This window comes from Erigeron canadensis, chromosome 8 (assembly GCF_010389155.1).
Source record: "Erigeron canadensis isolate Cc75 chromosome 8, C_canadensis_v1, whole genome shotgun sequence".
In the NCBI taxonomy this organism is placed as follows: Eukaryota; Viridiplantae; Streptophyta; class Magnoliopsida; order Asterales; family Asteraceae; genus Erigeron; species Erigeron canadensis.
In genome coordinates this window covers 41,998,628-42,020,416 of record NC_057768.1, presented here as the reverse complement: position 1 = coordinate 42,020,416, position 21,789 = coordinate 41,998,628, and the positions used below count along the sequence as shown (strand labels likewise).

Below are 21,789 nucleotides of genomic sequence, written 5' to 3'. Positions count from 1 at the left end.
ATTTGAAGAGAAAGTCTGCCGAATCAAACCCTACTCCAACTCCACCATCTGGTTCAAACGCTACTCCAACACCACCATCTGGATAAAACGCTACTCCAACACCGCCATCTATGGGCGAAGAAATGGAATTCAACGTTCCTTTGCCGATTCTCAATGAAGATCCTGCTCCATCCCGCCAATCAAGGGGAAAAAAAAGGCTACCAGTGAAGAATCAAGCCATTGTTCGGTTCGTGATACCTTATCGACCTATACGACCGAGAAGGCAAGTATACTGAAGGAGCGGGTTGATGTTCAAAAGAAGAAGGACGACGAGTATTTCAAGTTTTTGCAAGGGGAAGAGTACAACCGTGACATGAAGTTCGTTATGGATCCTCGCGAGCATATCAACGACCCGGCGTTCAGAGAGTTCATCATCAATCGTAAACGCGAGTTATGCGCGAAACACGGGTGGCCGTGTACTTTGTAGGTTTCTATTTGTAAGTGGTACGTTTTATGTTTTAATTTGTAGCCGAACCGAACATCGTATGTTTTATGTTTATGTCATGTGTTATTTGTGTTTTATTTGATTGTTTTAAATGTTTTATATTTGATTTATGTTTTAAATAAAATTAGAAAATGGAGTGAGTGGTGAAGTGAGTGGTCGGATGCCAATGAAATTTGGATGAGTGGTGAGTGAGTGGTGAAGTTGAGGTGGCATGCTGTGATTGGTTAGAAGTGAGTGGTGAAAAAAAATGCAAAACATGGGTTGCCAACCCTCTTAGTAGAGACTTTTCCTTAATGAATTAATTGTTAGCTTTTTTTTTTTTTAGAAATTTTCTAAAGTTGTTTTAAAGATAAAACTAGAGCAATTTTAATTTTTAAATTAAAATTAATTGTTCAAAAAAAAAAATTTTAATTTGAATCTTAATATTTTATTTTAAATTTTAGGTGAAAATATCAAATTTTACTTATAAAGTTAGATTTAAGTTGAATTTAGCTTAGAGGATTTCTATTCGGTTTTTTTGTCAAACAAGTTATAAAATATCATTTTATTGTGATCATATATGGATGTTGTAATGTTCAAATATCATTTTATTGTGATCATATATGGATGTTGTAATGTTCAGTTTTGGCAAAATGAAACTAATACGTGAATTTTAATTAATAAACCAATGATGCTAGCTATTAAATGAAACATATATATACAATTTTAACCAAAGATGCAAAAACATATGACTGTGAACTCAAATTTGTTGGTTTATTTAATTAAATTAGCGATCCAGAGCATGAAAGTGAGGATGTATCTGTCTGTCTTTAACTTTGGAGCCGTGCGAGTGGGTCTGTACTTAAGAATCAATAACCGACCGCTTCACTTATCAAAATCTTTATGGCATGAATATGTTCCTTAAAGGTCAACAAAGAAACAAATATCCAGGAATATATGGTTGCTTACAAGTGTTAGTGTCTTATCTTTGATCCTGGTTTGCCTTGCACTAATTATTTAATTATATTCCCCACACTGAGACATAATATTTTATATTGATATATAATATAACAAAAGTAGTATTTGCTAATGCCTGATTTATTTTAAATGACAACAAGTTATCAAGTTAAATTAATTAAAGTTTCTTAGTTTTCTTATTTAAACTTGAAAAAAATTATATAAAGGATTTTGATACAAAGAAAATCTACTAAAAGTGAAGGTGTTTTCCTTTTAACGGCAGGATGTATTATCCACTAGGAAGTCGCTTGATTAAAATAAATAGGCCTGGCTATAAAAGTTGGAACAAATAACTGAACTTGGGTTGCAGTATCTTGTGTGCTGACTAGCTAGGTTAGTTTACTATTCATGTGTTTGATTTAGTAAGTAAGAGTTGTTGTGAAAGAAAATGTTGAATGTGGTTATCTATATTATTTGTCATACGTTAAGTATATGGTAGAAATTCACATAATTGATTAGATTAGACCATTGCCAACGGCTTCTTCGGTTTCAACACTTCGGTTTGTGAACCCTTAATTAGCACGGGTTCTTTGGTCAGGAACCGAGCAAAGAAAAGAGGTGTGGGTCCATTTCGACCATTGCCGAATTAGAAAAAGATTTTGTTTTTTTAACTGATCATCTTATACATTTCTTATTCTTATATTCGGGGCTGTTTGGCAAGGGTTGTTTGAGGGCTTTTGAAGGGCTAGCGCTTAGGATTATAGAAAAGAAGCTCATCCTGAAAAAAAGAAGCCATGATTAAAAGGTTTGAGGATTTTATTTTAAGAAAAAAAAACCCAATGGACTTATAGAAAAGCGTTAAAAAAAAAAGCCCCATCTCCTAAGTATTAAAATTACCTTAATAATCCCATCTTCATAAGAAAATAAACTGTACCGTTCGTAGCCATTGCTCGTTCTTTCAGAAATAGTAGTACACTTTTTACACTAGAACACAAAATTGCAATGAAAGAGAATAATGATGGTCAAGTGTAGCGATTAGCTAGTTGTTTTTAATTAGGTTTTTTTTTTTTTTTTAATTTTGACTTTATTTAACCTGTAAGTAGTATCATATCAAAATGCCAATTATTAAGTAGTATCCATATTCCAATTTCAATTCACATATGAATTCAATATCACAAAAATCAATTAGCATCCATGTTCCAAGTTTCATACCTGCTTTATCAACCATGTTATGAAAAAAGGGATTGATATTGCTACAACATAAATTAGCCATCTACAACAAATATGCAAATTTCACTGTACAGTATACAACTGTACAATGCAGGTATTGTTGTAGATGGTTAAATGTTGTTGTAGAAATATCATTCTCCTGTGAGAAAATAAAAAGCTATTGTATCATACATATATACATGTATCATACGTATATACATATATACAATACAATATATTCTAGTGGTGTTCTACAATCTGAATATGCTTCATCAAAATTATCACAATCATATAAAATAAATTCTATGTCCATTAATATAATTATACTTTCATTGATATCATCTTACAACTTTATTTGTGAGACAGTGTTTTATAATTAAAAGCTTCAGTTTTAAAGTCTCAATTTTCAGTTTCAACTCCTAGCTCCAGCTACTTTTACCATACATACCTAAAACCTTTTCAAATTCACATTCATATACCCATGTTATTGACACTTTCACGACAAATACACATTCTATACCCATTTACTCACACTTGTCATAGAAGGTTACAAGTTAATTATGCATAAAAAGTACAAGTAAACTATGCATTAAAATAATATACAAAGTACATGTTTAATTATACATAAAATAAAAAAATTTATTTTTGTTATTTCTTTTTACCTCTTAAAATTTTTTAATCTTTTAATTGTATGAGCATGAAGTATAATACTTTTTTGACTTTTGTTTTTTCATTTTTACCTATAAAGTTTTTATCTTATAACTATTGTCCTCTATCAAAGTTTTCAACTTTAGTTTTTTTGTCATCAAACTTTTGATATTTCATGTTTTTATCAATCAACTTTTACATATGTACATTTTTACCTATAAACATTTTTACATCCTTTCGTTATATACATCCTTTCTAATATATAAAAACATTTATCATCTTTATGTCTTACGTTCATTAAACATTTAAAGCAAGACATATATATTACATTGCCGTCATCCGAAAGTCATTAGTTGCATTAATATACTTATTGTTCTTATATGCTATTATTATTATTGCTACATGTTTTTTTTCTATGAACATGGTTCAAATAATTTTACATATGTATTTGTATCATATTAAAAATATTACTATATATTGTCTGTATCTAAAATTTTGTCGTGTTCCGTTGTAAACCGAGGATAAAAAGACTAGTTAGTCCTGTTGAATATCGTTTCATTCTTACTTACAATCCGGAGGAATATAAATAAATGGATATTTGATTATTGATCATGTATGTTGCCACTTGCCACAAATGTTGTAAACTGAAGTGTCAATTTGTAGGTCCAAACCTAGACAGGCCTAAGCCCAAAGCTCTCATGGAATAGCCTTTTAAGCTAAATCTTAATCGACGGCCCTATCACAAACAAGCCCAGACGTTACTCTTCAAATGGGCCTGATTTGCTTTCATTGTTCAAGACCATTTCACTCCGATTTTATCGTTTAGTTTGCACTACTGCACTAGTATGTGCTCCATGATGTTCAATGTATGTGATCTATTTGTTTTCAGTTATTCTTGTCAAATGTTGGTTTTTTTTTTTTTTTTATTTTAAATATAGCTTTGAAGTTTTTAACATACCATTTTTATTTGTTTGTATTTAGTGTTTAAGTTATGTTTAGTTGTTGTTTTGCTTATAGATTATTGTGCTAATGTTTGATTTTAATCTGAATGATTGATGTTGTCACTAAGTTAATATTATCATGGTATTAGTGATAAATGTGGATTTCTTTTGATATTCGATTAGATTTATTGTGAGTAAATAAATATCGATTCCTATGAAAACTCTTGTTCACCCTGTTTAAAAATTAAAAAATTTCAATAATGCCTCTAAATGGGTCAATAATTTGTATAAAAAATTTATAACTTTTATGTTAAAAATCTTGAAATTTATAATAATGAAAGTATAACTATTTATACACGTTTCAACATTGATTTTAATTACCAAAACTTGTGAGTAAATAAATGAAAAGAATATTTTATTTCCTTTTAAAATAAATTTTAAATGAAGTAGTTGCCATGGTTGTTCCCACGAAAGCTCTTGTTCATCTTTTCTCCATTTATATTGTTTAAGGTTTTTACTATTCAACTTCATACTTCCCATGTTGATATGTGAAGTCTCACCATACTTTATTCTCCTATCACCACTAGACAAGTAGAATCTACTTACAATACAATTAAAGGGGCCCACTAGCTTATAATTTTCAAGTCAAGCTATATATATACAATATTTTCAACTTCTTGATTTTTTCAACTTTCCAGATCTGATCAGAATAGATGAATAATATCTAGATTCCTATCTGGGTTTTTTTCAACATAAATCAAATAAGAAAACCCATCAAACGGATTTGAATTTGGTTGAGGAAAGTTGTGCGTTTTGGATTACTAGTTGTACGTGTACAATATGGGTGTCCAAGAAAATGGGAGTGGTGACATGGGTATCTCTGGGGTTCCACTTGGATCCAAAAATAAATATAGAAGAATGGATTCTGGGGTCGATGATTATAGCGATGATGATTTGGAAGTTGTACCGTACAAGCAGACACAGCAGGAAAGAAGCACAAGTACAAGAAAATATGTTTTTGCTTGTGCTGTTTTTGCATCTCTCAACAATGTCCTTCTTGGCTACGGTACTATATATTTTTGTACTCATATTTATTTATGATTTTATAATAATTCTGATTCTGATTATACAAGATTACATATAAATCTTTATATAATAGCGCGATACAAACCTTTAAATCCAGCTTTAGAAGTTTGTCACCGACAGGCAAATGTACAACACTTTCAGCAAATGTTACATCTATTTTTTCTGGGCTTGAATTTGAGGTTTGACTTTCTTTGTTCATTAATCTAAATTGGTCTCTATAATATAAATCAAAGAGTATTAAATCATAAATAAATAAAAAAAGAAAGATTTAAAGTTTTTTTTTTTTATTCATATGATTTAAGTGTTGTGGTTGTCAGCTTTTTTTATGGCATTGATCTTATTCGGTTACAAGACATAATTGCCTAACTTCTCCTATATTACGGGAACGTTAATTGCATTGGGATTCTTGTTAGGTACTAGTATTTGATGAGTATGTTACCCTACTAAATGCCCTGTCGATATATATATTCTTGTGAGAATTATTTGAATTGAAATAATAAACTTTAAAATTATAATTTGAAGTTCGAGAATGGTATATGTGAACATTTTCAAACGAACCTTACCATATACGAGTAATATATATGTGTGTGTGCGCGCGCGGGTGCGCGCCCCAATTGTGTGTGGCATTGTTCCTTGTGTCTTGTGTGTCTCTTATTGTTAAGAAGAGCTTATATATAGTCCATACACTATCATTCATGCTTTAAAGAGTCATACATGTAGTGCTGTCTGAACAAAAGGAATGATGTTCAGATTACCAATCTTCTTTTATAGGAAAGATCTAGTCCAACTTGTACATTATGCATTGCAAAATTGTTCTTTATTGTTAGCATTTTGTTATAGGCAATTAGGTGTTATAAGAGTTTCAAACATTGAATATGTTGCTTCCCCGATTAGCTAACAGTGGTTTGTTTTTCTCTTTTTCTAAAAAAAATTTATTTTATAATTTAAGTTGCAACTACAGAAATATTAGAGAGAATGAAAAGAATCCCAAAACGCTTAGTGAACTACTGAACTTATGTAGAACCTTTAAGCAATTTGACATTTTGTTTATAACCCAGAAGTCCTGCTAAGCCGAAAAGGGGTTGACCCGTTAGTATTGCAAACAATATACACCGATTATTCCACAATATCATATGGCATGCAAATTAGAAGCAAACATGAGGTATTTTGTAAAGGATTGTGCTATTAGCTGGATACATTGTAATATTGTATCAAAATGGGGATTATTATAGTTTATACCTACATGAATATACATGACCATTTTCACCTGATTATATCTATACATATGATCGATTATATCATAGCGATAAAAGAAGCATTAAAATATAAAAATGATGTTATATTGTAAGATTAAGTTTTTTCAGCCTCTGCTTGAAGTACAATGCTCTTTGTATTGAAGTGAAATCTCTATCCTATGGGTGGTTTTGGTTGATGGGAATCCACATCGATCTATATTCTTAAATATCTCCAAACAAAGCACGAACGATTAATGCAATATGAAACTTATGATATAATTATTTTTTTAAATTTCAGATGTTGGTGTTATGAGTGGAGCAATCATATTTATTCAAGAAGATCTTAAGATCACAGAGTTTCAAGAAGAAATTCTTGTGGGAATTTTGAGTGTCATCTCTCTATTGGGCAGTCTAGGCGGTGGTCGTGCCTCAGATGCTCTTGGCCGGAAATGGACAATGGGAATAGCTGCAGTTATCTTTCAGATTGGTGCACTTATAATGACCTTAGCTCCTACCTTCCAAGTTCTAATGATCGGTCGTCTCCTTGCTGGAATTGGAATCGGTTTTGGTGTCATGATCGCTCCGGTTTACATAGCTGAGATTTCACCAACAATCTCCAGAGGCTCTTTTACCTCCTTCCCTGAAATATTTATAAATTTCGGGATTCTATTGGGGTATGTCTCGAATTATGCATTTTCAGGCCTTCCTGCACACATAAACTGGAGAATAATGCTCGCAGTAGGGATCCTACCATCGGTTTTTATAGCATTTGCGTTATTCATTATCCCGGAATCTCCTAGATGGCTAGTGATGCAAAACCGAATTGATGAGGCGAGATCGGTTCTGCTGAAAACAATTGATATTGAAGCTGAGGTTGAGGAGAGACTATCAGAAATCCTCAAGGCAGCTGGAACCGGAATTGGAGCTGGAGAGAACCCAGAAGAGAAAGCTGTTTGGAGGGAATTGCTGAGTCCATCTCCTACTTTAAGGAGAATGCTGATCACCGGATTCGGAATTCAGTGTTTCCAACAGATCACAGGAATCGACGCGACGGTATACTACAGTCCGGAGATTCTTCAAACTGCAGGAATTCAACAAAAGTCAAGACTCTTAGCAGCAACAGTGGCTGTAGGAGTCGCAAAAACTCTATTCATTTTAGTCGCAATATTACTTATCGATAAAGTTGGGAGAAAACCGTTGCTATACGTGAGCACAATTGGAATGACCATTTGTTTAGGCGGTTTAGCAATCAGTCTTTCTTTGTTCAGAGGAACTACTCTCGGTGTGGCATTGGCCATTCTATCTGTGTGTGGGAACGTATCTTTCTTTTCAATTGGAATCGGGCCAGTTTGCTGGGTTATAACGTCAGAAATCTTTCCATTAAGACTTCGAGCCCAAGCATCCGCATTAGGGGCGGTAGGAAATAGAGTATGTAGTGGTGTCGTGGCAATGTCTTTCCTATCGGTTTCTCGTACCATTTCAATGGCAGGGACATTTTTCATATTCACTGTGATTTCATTTTTGTCTGTTGGTTTTGTTTACAAACTGGTACCCGAGACAAAAGGGAAGTCTCTGGAGCAGATTGAGTTGTTGTTTCAGAAGGATCGAAATTGGCAAGAAGAGGAAGTCGAGCTATCGGATACCCAGCAGCTGGTGCAGCAGAAAAGCGATCCTATGGCCATTTGAGAAACATTTAGTCGTAATGACATATACTATAGGAAGCTGTACATTGATGGTCATATTTTTTTTGTCTTGGAGAAGGCATGGCATTGTGTTATTGATTTTGTATTATTATCACAAAAATACTTTGATAAAGAGAATACATCGACACATGCATGTAGAAGACAGTAGGCATATTCTGTTACTTATAGAGATTTAAATATCTTTTGGGCTATTATATCTTTTTGGTTTAATGGTGTGTGTTTTCTTCTTCTATGTATCTTTTTTCTATTTTTATCATGAAGTTAACAAAAATAAATATACAATCTCAGCTAACATAAATATGGGTCAACCATATGAAAATTTCTCCAGTGTAAATTCAGAAGCATAAAACTTACCTGTTCTGATCAGTACTTGTTACTCAACCCATTCAACCAACACATTTTACCACCCTGAGAAGAGATAAATCTTCCGTCCATTTATTCAAACTAATTATTCAACCCGTTCAACCCACCCATTTTGCCACTCTGAAAATAAAATAAATCCACTGACAGAGAACCCATACCCTTTCAAAATTCCTATTCAGCCTTTTTTCCCTTTATTTACCTTGACAAGCCCATCGTTTTAGTTTCTTAATCAAAGTTGAAATACACTGATATGAGGCTGATGATGCCAAAAGACAAATCCAATTAAATGTTCGCTTTCTTATTGCACATTGTGGTTATGAAAATGTCAGAAGGAACAAAAAATAGCTTTGGATTAATGATGAATTTATAATGAAATAGAAAAAAGAACAGTTTACTTTGATCCTTTCTTTTTTGTCTAATATTGTTTATTCTTTTAATATTGAATTGTACTCACTTGGTCCGTTTGCTGTGGCAAACCAAGAGTAGTTTAGATAATTCGAGCCAGTGAGCCTAAATGATGATCCACAAGTCAATGTATATAAGTCTAAATGAAAACGTTTAAACACATGGTGTGTTTATTTGGGGACACACAGAAACTCTACAGGAATTGATCATACCCTATTCAAAGCATAATATGCAGAAAGAATGGTAACAAGACTAGATGGCTTACATGTTTACTCATCATCTACAGCTACAAGTTAATTGAGTTCAGTTTCCTCTGATTTCTGCACATTATAGCCCAGGTTAGGAATTAAACAATAAATGCATATGTTCATTAGTTAATAAGAATAATATCACTCTTACTTGAACAACATATTGTATTCCTTTGTTTTGTCCGTGTTGTCAACTGCAATTAGATATCAGTATCCCACCGTTATAGCATGCTTTAGAAATGCCGTGTAATACTGCTATCAATGGGCCTCATATTCACATAAGGAGATTCATTTGAGTTTGAATAACATTTCAACAATGGGACCCTTTCTGGAGTACACTCATCATCACAATCGTATACTTTTTTATGTGGCCCAACAGCTATTAGAATGAGAGCCAAAAACACAGACAATGCCTGCCATTCAAATAGAAAATTCAGTTCAACTGAAGACAATCAATCGAGGTATATCTATCAAGAAAATAGAATATCAATTTTTCACATGTTAAGTGAATAAGATAGACGTAATGACCTCAACAGATAAAATAGACAAGCCAACCCATTTGCAAAAGTCAATGTTGTTCCTGATAAAATCTCTCAGCTCACGTAAGTTTCCACTTTGGTCCTGTGGGAAGTCCTGGTATGAATGAAACCAGTGATAAAAGATGCAAGGTTAGGACATCATACAGTCACACCTAAGGAAGGAATGCCGGATAACAAAAACATGAAGGAAAAATAATAAATAATGTGATAATAAAGATTTTTATGATTATTATGTACCTTTTCCCAATTAGGATTCAAGAATACATCAATTGTGACTGCTCCTTCCAGCATTAAGAGAGAAAAGATAAAGACGAGGTACTATATAAATCATTCATGTAAGGATAACGACTACTTTGTAGTAAAATAATGTTGGACACCATTCAATAATTGAACATTTTATTGATAAACAAATTCGAATTACAACAAGAAATAACAAGTAAATAACTATTAACTAATCAATACAAGAAAGAAAAAGAACAGAAACAGAAAGAAAGGCAAAAACGGGCTGAGGATATGGTTAAACCAAGGTCCCTTAAAACTGATTTCGGGCCACCCAAGTGAACCCGACAATTTCCCAGGGTACAACAGCCAAAGCAGATTGTACTAGCCGGAGTTAACCACAACCCGGAATTATACCTTCAAGAACAATACGAAATGAAGAAAAGGAAATAAATTCTGGTTGATGATCCAGATTGAGAGAGTGTTAGTGTTGTTCTGAACTACCAAAAACATCACTAAGTATAGTTTATATACATATAAACTCGTTAGTGGATGTTTTAGTGGGACACATGTTGGTTTGCATGGTTAAACAACATGTGTTACACTTAAGGCTAAGTCAAGTGTCCTGCCAGGTGCAAGGCCTGGAATAGGACCACCCATTGAGCCATAAACAACCACCCACTGAGCCATAATCAAGCCATGTAAGCCATAACCGAGCCACACCGAACTAGCCAAAAATAAAGACGGCTCAATAGCGGCCTAAGTGCAAAGTGCGCCACTAAAACACCTCATCGCCCACGCCCCCGGTCTCGGTCCCGGGCGCGTCGGGTGCTCCTAGCCCACTTGGGGTGTAGCCCCTTATAAGGAATTATAATTCCTCCAACACTCCTCCTTATAAACACACTTAATGTTTATTCTTCTACCAATGTGGGACAAACTCACATTAGTTAATTACTCTTTCAACTCCTTTTAACATATCTATTAACTTGGATATTCTATGTTATTACATAAAATTTCCAACAAATAATTGTTATGAGCAGCCATATACATAAAAACCAGTGCATCTGTTAATCAAGAGAAGGTGCTCTAGAAACCATATTTCACTATTAAAGGAGCCAAGTAAGGTTTAATATGAGAGGATACACAATACAAGCAACAACCATTAGCCGTCTCTGCAGCAATGTGACCAAAACATGTTATTGCACACACAAGTGCACCAAATCCAAGTATAGTATACATGAACCTGCAATGTCAATCGAAAGAAATGAGCCACCCCCATCCATTCAAAAACCCCAAAAATTCCGAAAGTACATGAATGCTTAAACTTAAGGGTTTATTGCACCAAACTGTTCTCATATATAACCAAATTTTATTGTGTAAATATGGCATTTGGAAGTATCCTGAATTCTCCCCTCAATGGAGTAGAGGGGAAACCTGATTTATTTTAACAAACTTCTATAGTGAAGTTGAACTAGTCAGCTAGCCACCATCTTAGCAGACCACCATGTACATTTGATTTACAGCTCTTGGCCTAGTATGATGTGAGGTGAGACATCAACCAAAACGTTAAGGGTTCTAGTCCCATACTAAAAACAATGAAACAGTTTAGAAACAAATTCTTGGAAAAACAAGCGTTCAAATTACCTTCTTTTTCTGTTTCTTTACATTCTCTGTTTGTATATTATCACATGACACATTTGTTGCATGTCTAATATACTTATAAATCTCTCAATTTAAACAAAAAAAATACATTTCATGTAACATGCATTTATTACATTACCAATGTATGTAAGTAAAATTAGTAAAATCATGACCCATTAATTACATACTAAGCAAACCGATGAGGTATTTGCTGTCCAGGTTACCCAGGATGGCGGGTGTTTTTGACCTAGATATACAGGGCCTAACCAGGGGGTGACCTAATTAAAGACCGTTTCTAACCATATCCCATGGAGACCTCTTGTAAAGAAACATATACGCCTGACCACCTTGGCGGTGGTTCAAATATATACTAAGCAAAATCTAACATAATAATTCACATCATTAAAAACAAATAATCACCCAAATTAACTACTATATATATAAAAAATAGTATATATATGTTCAATAAAATTAAAAAAAATGTAAAACAGATGATTACCATGAAGCAGAGTGACAGTGGGGGTTAGATACAGGCCAAATCTTAATCATCCACGCAGCGTAAACAATCATCGCAATCCCACACATCCCAAATAAGGAATTAACAAGTTTTAGTGACGATTTCATGCAACTTCTCACCACCATTATCGTCGTCATTTTCTATGCTTAGAATCAGTCAATATTAATTACTCATCAATTCACCATTCCGCCCCAAAAATAAAAAGAAAAAGAAAACGCTGATACAAATTGGAACCTGAAATCCTAAACCTTGATAGGATAAATATTTATTAACAAGGGGGATGGTGAACTACAAAAATCAGCTGACAAGGGCTCTCAGTCGTGTAATAAATTTTCATCTCAGTTTCTTTAATAGCCTATATTACATAATAAATACACCCGGTTGAAAGTTACACATTGGAAATATCCAAAATTCGCTTTCCATAAAAGTGCAACCATCATATACAAACTCACTTTGTAGCTATATATTCGCACACAAACCCCTGTTGGAGCCACCAATTATTTTCCCCATTCTTTCTTTTGCATGTGTGTTCTGTCAATTGCATCTGCTGCAACGCGCGGGTACCATGCTAATATTTCATAAAAATGTTAAACCGTTTACATTGGTTTTGTTGATATTTTTAGCAAAAACCGGTCAAACCGGACCACGCGCATCCATACAAGCCATTAAGATAATTCGGACTAAATAATGTCAACGAGTCAAACCCATAGTCGACCCAAAGTGTTTTGGGCCCAAACCGAGTCAACAACAAGTTAAATGGGCCAAGTGTGAGCCCAAGGGCGAGAACAAGCCCAAACCGATTAATTGCTTCAAAAGATGAATTTAATGCACTTTGTTAGTTGTTTCATTGATTACTTTAACATCGAGACTAATCACTAATGCCAAACGAAAGAACTGATCATTTAGACTAGTCAATCTGTGTTTGAGGAAATTTTAAGTAACTATATCTAGTAATTATTAATGCCCTTAATGTGGATGAAATGATTGTTCATTTTGCAAACGTATGGGACCGTCTCCCTATCCAATCCCAAATACTCAGATGATACAGTCGATTTTACAACCCTGGGTAGGAGCGAGGGGATGATTAGTCAACTCCAACTAACGTAATATCCTATGTAACTTTTAGTTTTTAAGTTTAAATCAACCTCTTCCAATCCAGCTATTTATTGTTAAAACTCGATAGATTCTACCACTAAATAAAATCGCATTTTAGTTAAGATTGCTTGTCAACACAAGCATCTTTATTCATTACTACTACAGATTATAATTCATGTTCCATTTAAAATTTTCTATTTTGACTTTTTAAAGTTTTTTTACTTTAAATTTTGACCGTAAATAACTTAAGTTGTTTGTGTTATAGATTAGCTGATGGAATTTATATCAATGAAAAATATATTTAAAGCTCAATATTTTATAGCAAGTGTTATAAAATACAAACAGAAATATTTACGGTTAAAATTAAAGACAAAAGACTTGGCAAGTCAAATTTGGACAATTAAAATGGGACGGAAGGAGTATACGATAGTTAATGTCCAAAGCCTTTCAAGAAAAGAAAGAAGATATAATTATCTTTAATGAAAAAGGAGACACAAACAACTTAACTAACATGCATTTCAATCTACAAACTGAGTTAAATTAAGCTTAATTACATTGACCAAAAACATGAACCATTCATCATTATATCTTGGTAAGAAGCTTGGTTGATGTAATCATCGGCTAAATCCAAAGGTGACAACAAAGTATCACTTTGGTAGATGCTAGAGTTGTCATCTAGTATAAAGGGTTCTGTCCAGAAATCTCCTTCCATAATATTATTGTATTCAAAAGATTGTGTGACAACATCATGACTTGAAGAAGTTGCATTATTAAAGTCACTCAACGAACAATAAGAAGATGTTGCGGTAGTTGATGGCGATGATTGTGATGAAGCCATAGTATTAACTACTACATTTTCAACTCCCTGTTGGGGTTTAAAGTTTGATTTTTTGTTGGTTGGACTTACTTTAGGTTTACTCTTATAGGCCTTCTTCAAACTTCCAATTCTTCTATCTTTATTATTTGACGACATTGCTTGATCTTTTTGGGTGCTTGTTTTCAAATGTGCATGCCAATGATTTTTTATCTCATTGTCACTTCTTCCTGGCAATTTTTCAGCGATTTTTGACCATCTGTGGACGGATACGTAAAATAACACAGCCTAGCTAGTTATATATACTGTCTAATATGTAGTAGACAACTAGCTAGCAGGGGAGCCCGAAATCACAACTAGCTAGCTAGTAAACGTACTAATTAATATAGTATGTCTTAATTAATTAGTAATGAACTTACTTGTTGCCAAGCTTGTTTTGTAAAGCGACAATTAGATCTTCTTCCTCTTTTGAAAAGTTTCCGAGTTTCACATTTGGGGACAGATAATTCTTCCATCTCAACCTACAACTCTTTCCGCATCTAGACAAACCTATATAGAAAAGATCGATCGAGAAACATAGATAATAAATACTTATAATAATATAATCAAGCTAGCTAGTGTATTTGAAATGTGGTCGGAAAGCAGTGGATCGCCCGTACGTACCAGCAAGCTTAGGAAGTTCACGCCAATTGTAATGGCCATATCTTTCGATATAGGTTCTGAGCTTCTTGTCTTCGTCTTCACTCCATGCACCTTTCTTCCGTCCGTTTTTGTCATAAAATGCTGCCATCACCATCTTCTATATATAATAGATCTCCCGGCCTGAGGATCTTAATTTTCCCGATGGTTGGCTATATATATATTGAAAGCTAATTTACTAATTAAGTCAATGCAACGTAAATGCAAGCAATTCAAAACGTGGTTCCATGATAAATATTTATTGTAAAAAAAGACCATTAACTAGCCAGGAACCTGCTAGCTAGCTAGCTAATATACGTATTTACTATACAACTGATCGATATACCTCATATGATTTTATAAAAATCATTGTCAACCAATAAGATGACATAATTTTGTTTAAATTTTTTAAGTAGACGCATAATTTTAAACAAACAGATACGAGTAGTATTTAAAAACTTATTTTGAAACAGTGATATATTATATAGGAAAAATGCTAAATTAAGCCTTTAGGCTCAACTTAACGTGCAAAATTTTGTTTATCACATATTTAATTACATGTTGAATTTTTGGTAAATTATTTTAATGAATCGTATATAAAACTTTCTAGCCGTCTACTCATTACGTACATTTAAATCTTCAGATGTCTAGTAGTAGAATATATATACCACGTACGAAACGTATTTTTGTTAAAAAGTGCCTGTACTCCTTACCCTTAAAACCTCATGATCTAGAGATATTTAAGGTATATTTAACTTAAGTACGGTCTTAATAATTGAATGCAAACGTATAATGACATATGGAGTTGCATGTATATCTTTTTACAAAATGAAAATACTACAAATCTCTCCTATATATATTTACAAATATTTAAATTAAAAGATGAAATGATGGTAGAATAATGAACGTATTCCATATTTCCATAATGTATATATGGTACGTACGTACATTAAGAAAATTGATTTATATGTTAAGTTGTTAACAGGATACAATCGATATCATTTTCCTTTATACGTCATCTCCTTTTTCTTTTCATTTCCGATAGAAATACAACTACTAGACGCATCATATATAATCATAAATTGACATAAAAGAAAAATGATCTGACGACTACAATGACGAAATTGCCTGATGTCATGCACAACCCTGTCATGCATTTAAGAGTGGCCAACGGACGCATTCTATGGATCTTGCGAACTTAAATATTGCACCAACTAACCAATTAACATGTTATGTTCATTTTTATTTATGTTTATATTAAAAGGTTCCTTTATTAAACTGTTTCGTAAAATTAAACTAATTAAGTACTTTTTATAAAAATAAAGGAAAATGCTAAAAACAAAAGCAACGCTAGTTGGTCTCATATCCTTTCCCAATTCTTGTAAATTTTCATAAAAATGTTGTACATTTTCATATTAAATGTCGGCCATCTAAAATTTATGGTAAATATACAACTAATTAATGTACCTTAACGAAAGTTCTTAGAGTTTTTTTAGCAAAGCCCTAAAATAAAAGCAACGCTAGTTGGTCTCATGATCCTTTCCCAATTCTTGCAAATCTACAGATTTTGTAACCCGGCCCCTCTCGCACCTTGCTGAAAACCTAATAAAACAGATTAATAAGATGATAATATTTAAAAGATTCAAAAGTTATAATTAGGAAAAAGACTTAATGGAATATACAAAAGTCAATGTTTTAAAGTTTCTAGGTAGATTTTTAAGCATAACTTTAAGTCTATTCATCATTTTCCGATCTATATCTATTTAGTTACGTAACATTGTTCCGAAAAAAATATAGTTTGAAACATCGGTGATATATTTAAATTGGATATGTGATATATCAAAGGTTAAACTCTTTAACTTAGCATTATATAGTTTAACTAGAATCGTCAGTCGATTTTACCCAATGCTTAATACATTGATATGTACCATTTATTTTCTTTCATTTGAGTAGCACGTACATATGTTTCAATTTTAAGTGTTTTCTTTCATTCAAGTATGGCACAATATTATGTTTGATCTACGGTTCATATTTTTATTTATATCAATCATTTTTCATTTTAAATACGTATAAATGACGAACAATAAACTAAAAGTCAATTCCGTCTTCAAAATATATAAATATTAGCCAGTTTATAGATTTCAGTTTGCTTTCACTGATATCGGCAATACTTATGGGTTTGAATATCATTTAAAAATATATATAATAGCTTAATTAAGATATCTAACAGATGGTCCCATGTATTTGTTAATTGGTTTGACATGCAAACCGTGGTATTTCTCAAACCAACTTTTTCGCCAGTTTGGCATTTAAATTGGGTCGATTTAGGTTTTTTATTTGGGTATTTTAGGTTGGCTGTTTGATTAAATCTAATTCATTAAAAGTTTTAAGCTAGTCATAAATTTCTACCTTGATTCATAATTTGTAAACCTGAACCTGATATCATGACCAGTTCAAGGCATGGTTTAAGCAGGTTGGTATGTTGGTGGGATCGTTTTGGTCAAACTGTTTTAAAATATGATGTTAGACATCAGATATATCTAAACAAAATACGAGTAATAATAAACTTAAAAAGAATGGAGAACATATAACAAAAATAAATAAAATGAGGTTATTATGGATTTTAGATTCTTTTAATTTGACAAGTAAATTTTACCTCACACGCGTATGATGTGTGCTAATCGCACAACGAAAGGGTTTTGCACTAAGCGGATCTTAAATAACCTTTCTCGCCATATCACCTCTTTTATTGAAAAATACCATCGAGGAGAACATATCAAGGTCGAACTCGAGACCTTGGAGTAAACTCCTCCCGGACCCCGCATAGCAAGTTTAGTTTAAATATCGGATATATATTTGATAGGGTAGAATGTATATATACTTTATATGATATTTTTATTTACATATACAAATAGAGTTGACAAATCGAGCCGATTACCAAAAGCTCAACTCAAACCCGAATTACATAAAGTTAATTTGACGAATTTAAAGGCAGAGATTTACTAGCATGATACCCATACATTGCGACGAAAACGATGGTGTGGTGGTAACGGCGACCGCTCGTGATTACTCTAGCTAACTGGAACCATTGGTGGTGGTGATGACGAATGAGTTATATAAGTACTTAATTTAAAGAAGTTAATGAAAATACTTTAAAGAATAAAAAGCTGATCGTGTAGTTAATTCATTAAACACCATTTATATGTCACAAATAGTAATATTCTAAAAGGGGATATAATCTTGAATATAGAGTGTAAATTAATTAAAGTAAAACTAAATTGTATTTAGATACTCTAAAGTTATTATTAACTTTATAAGTAAAGATGATGATTTTAACCTTTGGATTAAAATGAAAAGTCAAGATTTAAATATTAACTTTAAATCTTAACATTTGATTTTAATTCAAAGATTAAGATTTTCTCAAATTCATTTATGAAGTTAATAATAATAACTTTAAAAGATGTTAGATCCACAATCCATTGGTGTAAAAGTATGCTTATATATATAACATTGCCCTTGGACTTCTGGCTAAATCCAATAGCAAACTTTTCATATAATTAACTCCACAAAAATATTTTATTGGTCATGAACAACGTAGAGAGTTTATACAATATTGTATGGAACAATACGACAAAAATAACACACACGTAGCTATAGTTGGACTTATAAATTAATTAATGACTAGCTTAATGATTTATAATTATAAATCCAAAGTTGACCATAAAAGCTCATCATCCATGATGTAATCCTGAAAAGAAGCCTGCTGGGTTATGCCATCATCATCATCGGTGAATCCTAAAGGCGAAAATATGTAATTATTATCACTTGATGTTATAATACTATCGTTATCCAACAAAAATTGCTCTATCCACGAATTTTCGTCTGGTTCGCAAATTTGTGGGGCTGCAAAATCATTAAGAACATCATGATGATCCGAGACGCTCAATGAACATGGAGACGATTCACTTGCCGAAGAAGAAGATGATGATGGCGACTCAGATGATAACACTTGTACTAAAATATTAACTTCCTGCAATTGTGTTTTAAAGTTAAGTTTTTCAACGGCGGGACATTGTTTAGGATTAGCCGCCTTAGTTACTTGTTCCTCTTTTACCACATAGCAGGTTTCAGGACTACTACTACTTGTTATAACTTGTTCATTCTTGATCATCACAGTTGTTTTTTGATCTTTTTGAACCCGGTTTTTCAAATGTGTGTGCCAATAGTTCTTTATTTCGTTGTCGCTTCTCCCTGGTAATCGTGAGGCCATCGTTGACCATCTATAGATATATAGATTAATTAATTAACAACATCATATTAGTAAGAAAATTAAGCTACTACATTTTTAACAACATAATTTATATAGATTAATTACTTGTTCTAGGGGGTAAAAATATATAGCTAGCTAGATTCACTTACTTATTTCCATACTTGTTATGTAGAGCCACGATAATATCTTCCTCTTCTTTTGTAAAATTGCCATGTTTCACATTTGGTCGTAAATAATTCATCCATCGCAGCCTACAACTTTTCCCACATCTAGACAAACCTACCAAAAATAAAATGCAAGTAAATTAATTTGTTAATCACTATCACTATATATAATTAACAAGTGCAGTGGCCGGATGGATCGATCATATATACCAGCTAACTTGGGGAGTTCACGCCAGTTGGAGTGGCCGTATATCGCGATATAGGATCTAAGCTTGTTATCTTCATCTTCACTCCATGCACCTCGCTTGATTCCATTTTTGTCGAAACATGGGGCCCTGACCATTTTTGTCTTTCCAGGTACGTGCAGTGTGAGAGTTTCTCGTTAATCTATATTTGTGTGGCTAGTGAAGACTTTGGATCTGAAAATGTATTACTTATATACACAACAGCCAAATATAAATCAAAACGTGTCGACGAAATTATTAATATTAAAAGACGACCATAAGACACTGTTTCATTTATTTTGGCTCCTCAAACCAGTGATGAAGCTAGGAAAGGGCCTAGAATGTGCTATATATTTGTGTTGATAATTTTAATTTAAACATATATTTTACTTATTATTCACTGACAAGTGCAGTCCTCTTTGACACACTAGATGAAAGTCATGATAATAATTTTGATAACACGTGTGATTCTTACGTAACCGGGCCGTAGCTATAGCCAAGTATATACTGTATATATATTTTTCATTTCATATATTAAGGAAAACGATAATCATTACTATATATGAAAGTCATTATATTCGGTCAATACGTTTGATTGTACTTACGGTAAGGTTAAAAATAGCACACAAGAATATAACAATTCCATCATTTTCCACAAAAATATAAGGAAAAGTAATTTATAATCATTTGAATATATATTTGATTCTAATATGTCTTTTTAACCTAAAGGATAACTTGTGGGCTGGGTAATGGGCATGTGAGACAACCCAACCGTGGAGGCCCACATTATAAAAGGGATCATCCAAAACTTTTTACGAGTATGTTCACAGAGCTCGAAACTAAAAGCTCAATATTAGAAAAATATAAACACACTTTTTATTTTTAATGACAAAAAAATTTACAGCATCCCTTGGAATTGATATACGCACTAGGCAATCCAAATTCGGGTCTTGTCAGTGTCAGCTTAAAGTTTTTGAGAACCTTAAACGAGATTAATGTTAAGGTCTAAGTTTGTTAGCAATAAATTAAAGTAAATCAATAAATAGTAATAAAATAAAAAAAAAGTTAGCTTGACTTTTATGTTATTGAACTCCTAGTAATAAAAAAATGCGCACAGATGTTAATGTAAAACCAACAAGTATGTTATTGCAATTCAAATTATATAATAATATTTATCTCAAAGTCCAAACACTAAGTCTATTATACAAAACTTTGAGTCCAATGGTAATACTTTAAAATGTTTGCTCGTTCATGTTTTAGATGGTATGGCACTACAAACAAAGACCTCTTTCTCATTACTTCATATGTCATAGGCAAATTGTGGACACTCTTCCCTTAAAATGGCAAAATGTGAACACTCACTCCATTAAAATGAAACCCTTTATAAGAAAACACCATAAATTCTAAGAGGTTTGGTATTGTAAAACAAGTATTAAAATAAAACATATACGACAATATCTTGACTCTTAGATCATTGTTAAATTGATACACGAAGATTCACGAAGCAATTGATGCACGATGATTTTCATGGTGCACAATAATTTTAGTGAAAAAAAACTTATTGTTTTTATTTGTTTTACTTTAATACTTATTTTATTTTACCTAAATCCTAAACTTTTTAACTGTGAATAAAGAAGCCAACTTTAAAATATAGGTAGGAATGCATTATTATTATATATATTATGATTTTTTCCAAATTCCTAAAAATCCTTTTAAATATATTAATAATATTAATAATTGTTATTAGTTCTTTTCCCCCTAGTATTTAGCTTATAATATATATATATATATTGAAAAGTTATATTGAGAACCCTTTTTTTAGCGAGAACCTTTGAGAACTTTTCAAATCAAGCCCAACCGATGATTATTCTTTACATGAAAATTGTTTTTTTATTGTTTTCTGAATAACTTATGTGTAATTTTGAAGTTTATAAGTGTGTGGAGGTATGGATTATCATCCGTTATACAATTATGTGGAGATTTGGATTCTTGATCACATGTGCACGAATATTGCTATGATTACATGTGATCGACTTGCATACATGTGATCATAGCAATATTCGTGCACATGTGATCGAGAATCCAAATCTCCATATAATTGTATAACGGATGATAATCTATGCTCCACACAATTATAAACTTCAAAATTACACATAAGTTATTCTAAAAAACAATTAAAAAACAATTTTCATGTAAAAAACAATCATCGGATGGGCTTGATTTGAAAAGTTCTAGCAAAAAAAAGTTCTCAAAATAACTTCACCATATATATATATATATATGCATTTAGATATAACAATAGTTATGATCAATTTTTTATTTCATGGAAACTCTAAGATGCAAAGAATGCTAATAATGGACAAGTAAATT

At 32.4% G+C, this 21,789-nt stretch overlaps 4 protein-coding genes across 4 annotated transcripts; 1 reads left to right on the top strand and 3 right to left on the bottom strand.

The window, feature by feature from the left end:
* Positions 1 to 4,885: 4,885 nt before the first annotated feature.
* LOC122579721 (probable polyol transporter 4) lies at positions 4,886 to 8,452 on the top strand. The gene is made up of 2 exons (XM_043751945.1): positions 4,886 to 5,284; positions 6,838 to 8,452. Exons 1-2 carry the CDS (start codon positions 5,059 to 5,061, stop codon positions 8,223 to 8,225), a joined length of 1,614 nt encoding a protein of 537 aa, XP_043607880.1. The 5' UTR covers positions 4,886 to 5,058; the 3' UTR covers positions 8,226 to 8,452.
* A 986-nt stretch (positions 8,453 to 9,438) lies between these two features.
* Positions 9,439 to 12,311, bottom strand: LOC122610888 (tetraspanin-19). Its single transcript, XM_043783843.1, has 5 exons — positions 12,157 to 12,311; positions 11,160 to 11,259; positions 10,035 to 10,115; positions 9,787 to 9,891; positions 9,439 to 9,671 (listed from the first exon to the last, which is right to left on the bottom strand). The coding sequence occupies exons 1-5, from the start codon at positions 12,309 to 12,311 to the stop codon at positions 9,492 to 9,494; spliced, it is 621 nt and encodes a 206-aa protein (XP_043639778.1). The 3' UTR covers positions 9,439 to 9,491.
* A 1,508-nt stretch (positions 12,312 to 13,819) lies between these two features.
* On the bottom strand, positions 13,820 to 14,879 carry LOC122610887 (transcription factor MYB13-like). Its single transcript, XM_043783842.1, has 3 exons — positions 14,747 to 14,879; positions 14,503 to 14,632; positions 13,820 to 14,342 (listed from the first exon to the last, which is right to left on the bottom strand). Exons 1-3 carry the CDS (start codon positions 14,877 to 14,879, stop codon positions 13,820 to 13,822), a joined length of 786 nt encoding a protein of 261 aa, XP_043639777.1.
* A 3,452-nt stretch (positions 14,880 to 18,331) lies between these two features.
* Positions 18,332 to 19,578, bottom strand: LOC122578515 (transcription factor MYB10-like). The gene is made up of 3 exons (XM_043750490.1): positions 19,406 to 19,578; positions 19,181 to 19,310; positions 18,332 to 19,041 (listed from the first exon to the last, which is right to left on the bottom strand). Exons 1-3 carry the CDS (start codon positions 19,536 to 19,538, stop codon positions 18,462 to 18,464), a joined length of 843 nt encoding a protein of 280 aa, XP_043606425.1. The 5' UTR covers positions 19,539 to 19,578; the 3' UTR covers positions 18,332 to 18,461.
* Between the last annotated feature and the right edge of the window lie 2,211 nt (positions 19,579 to 21,789).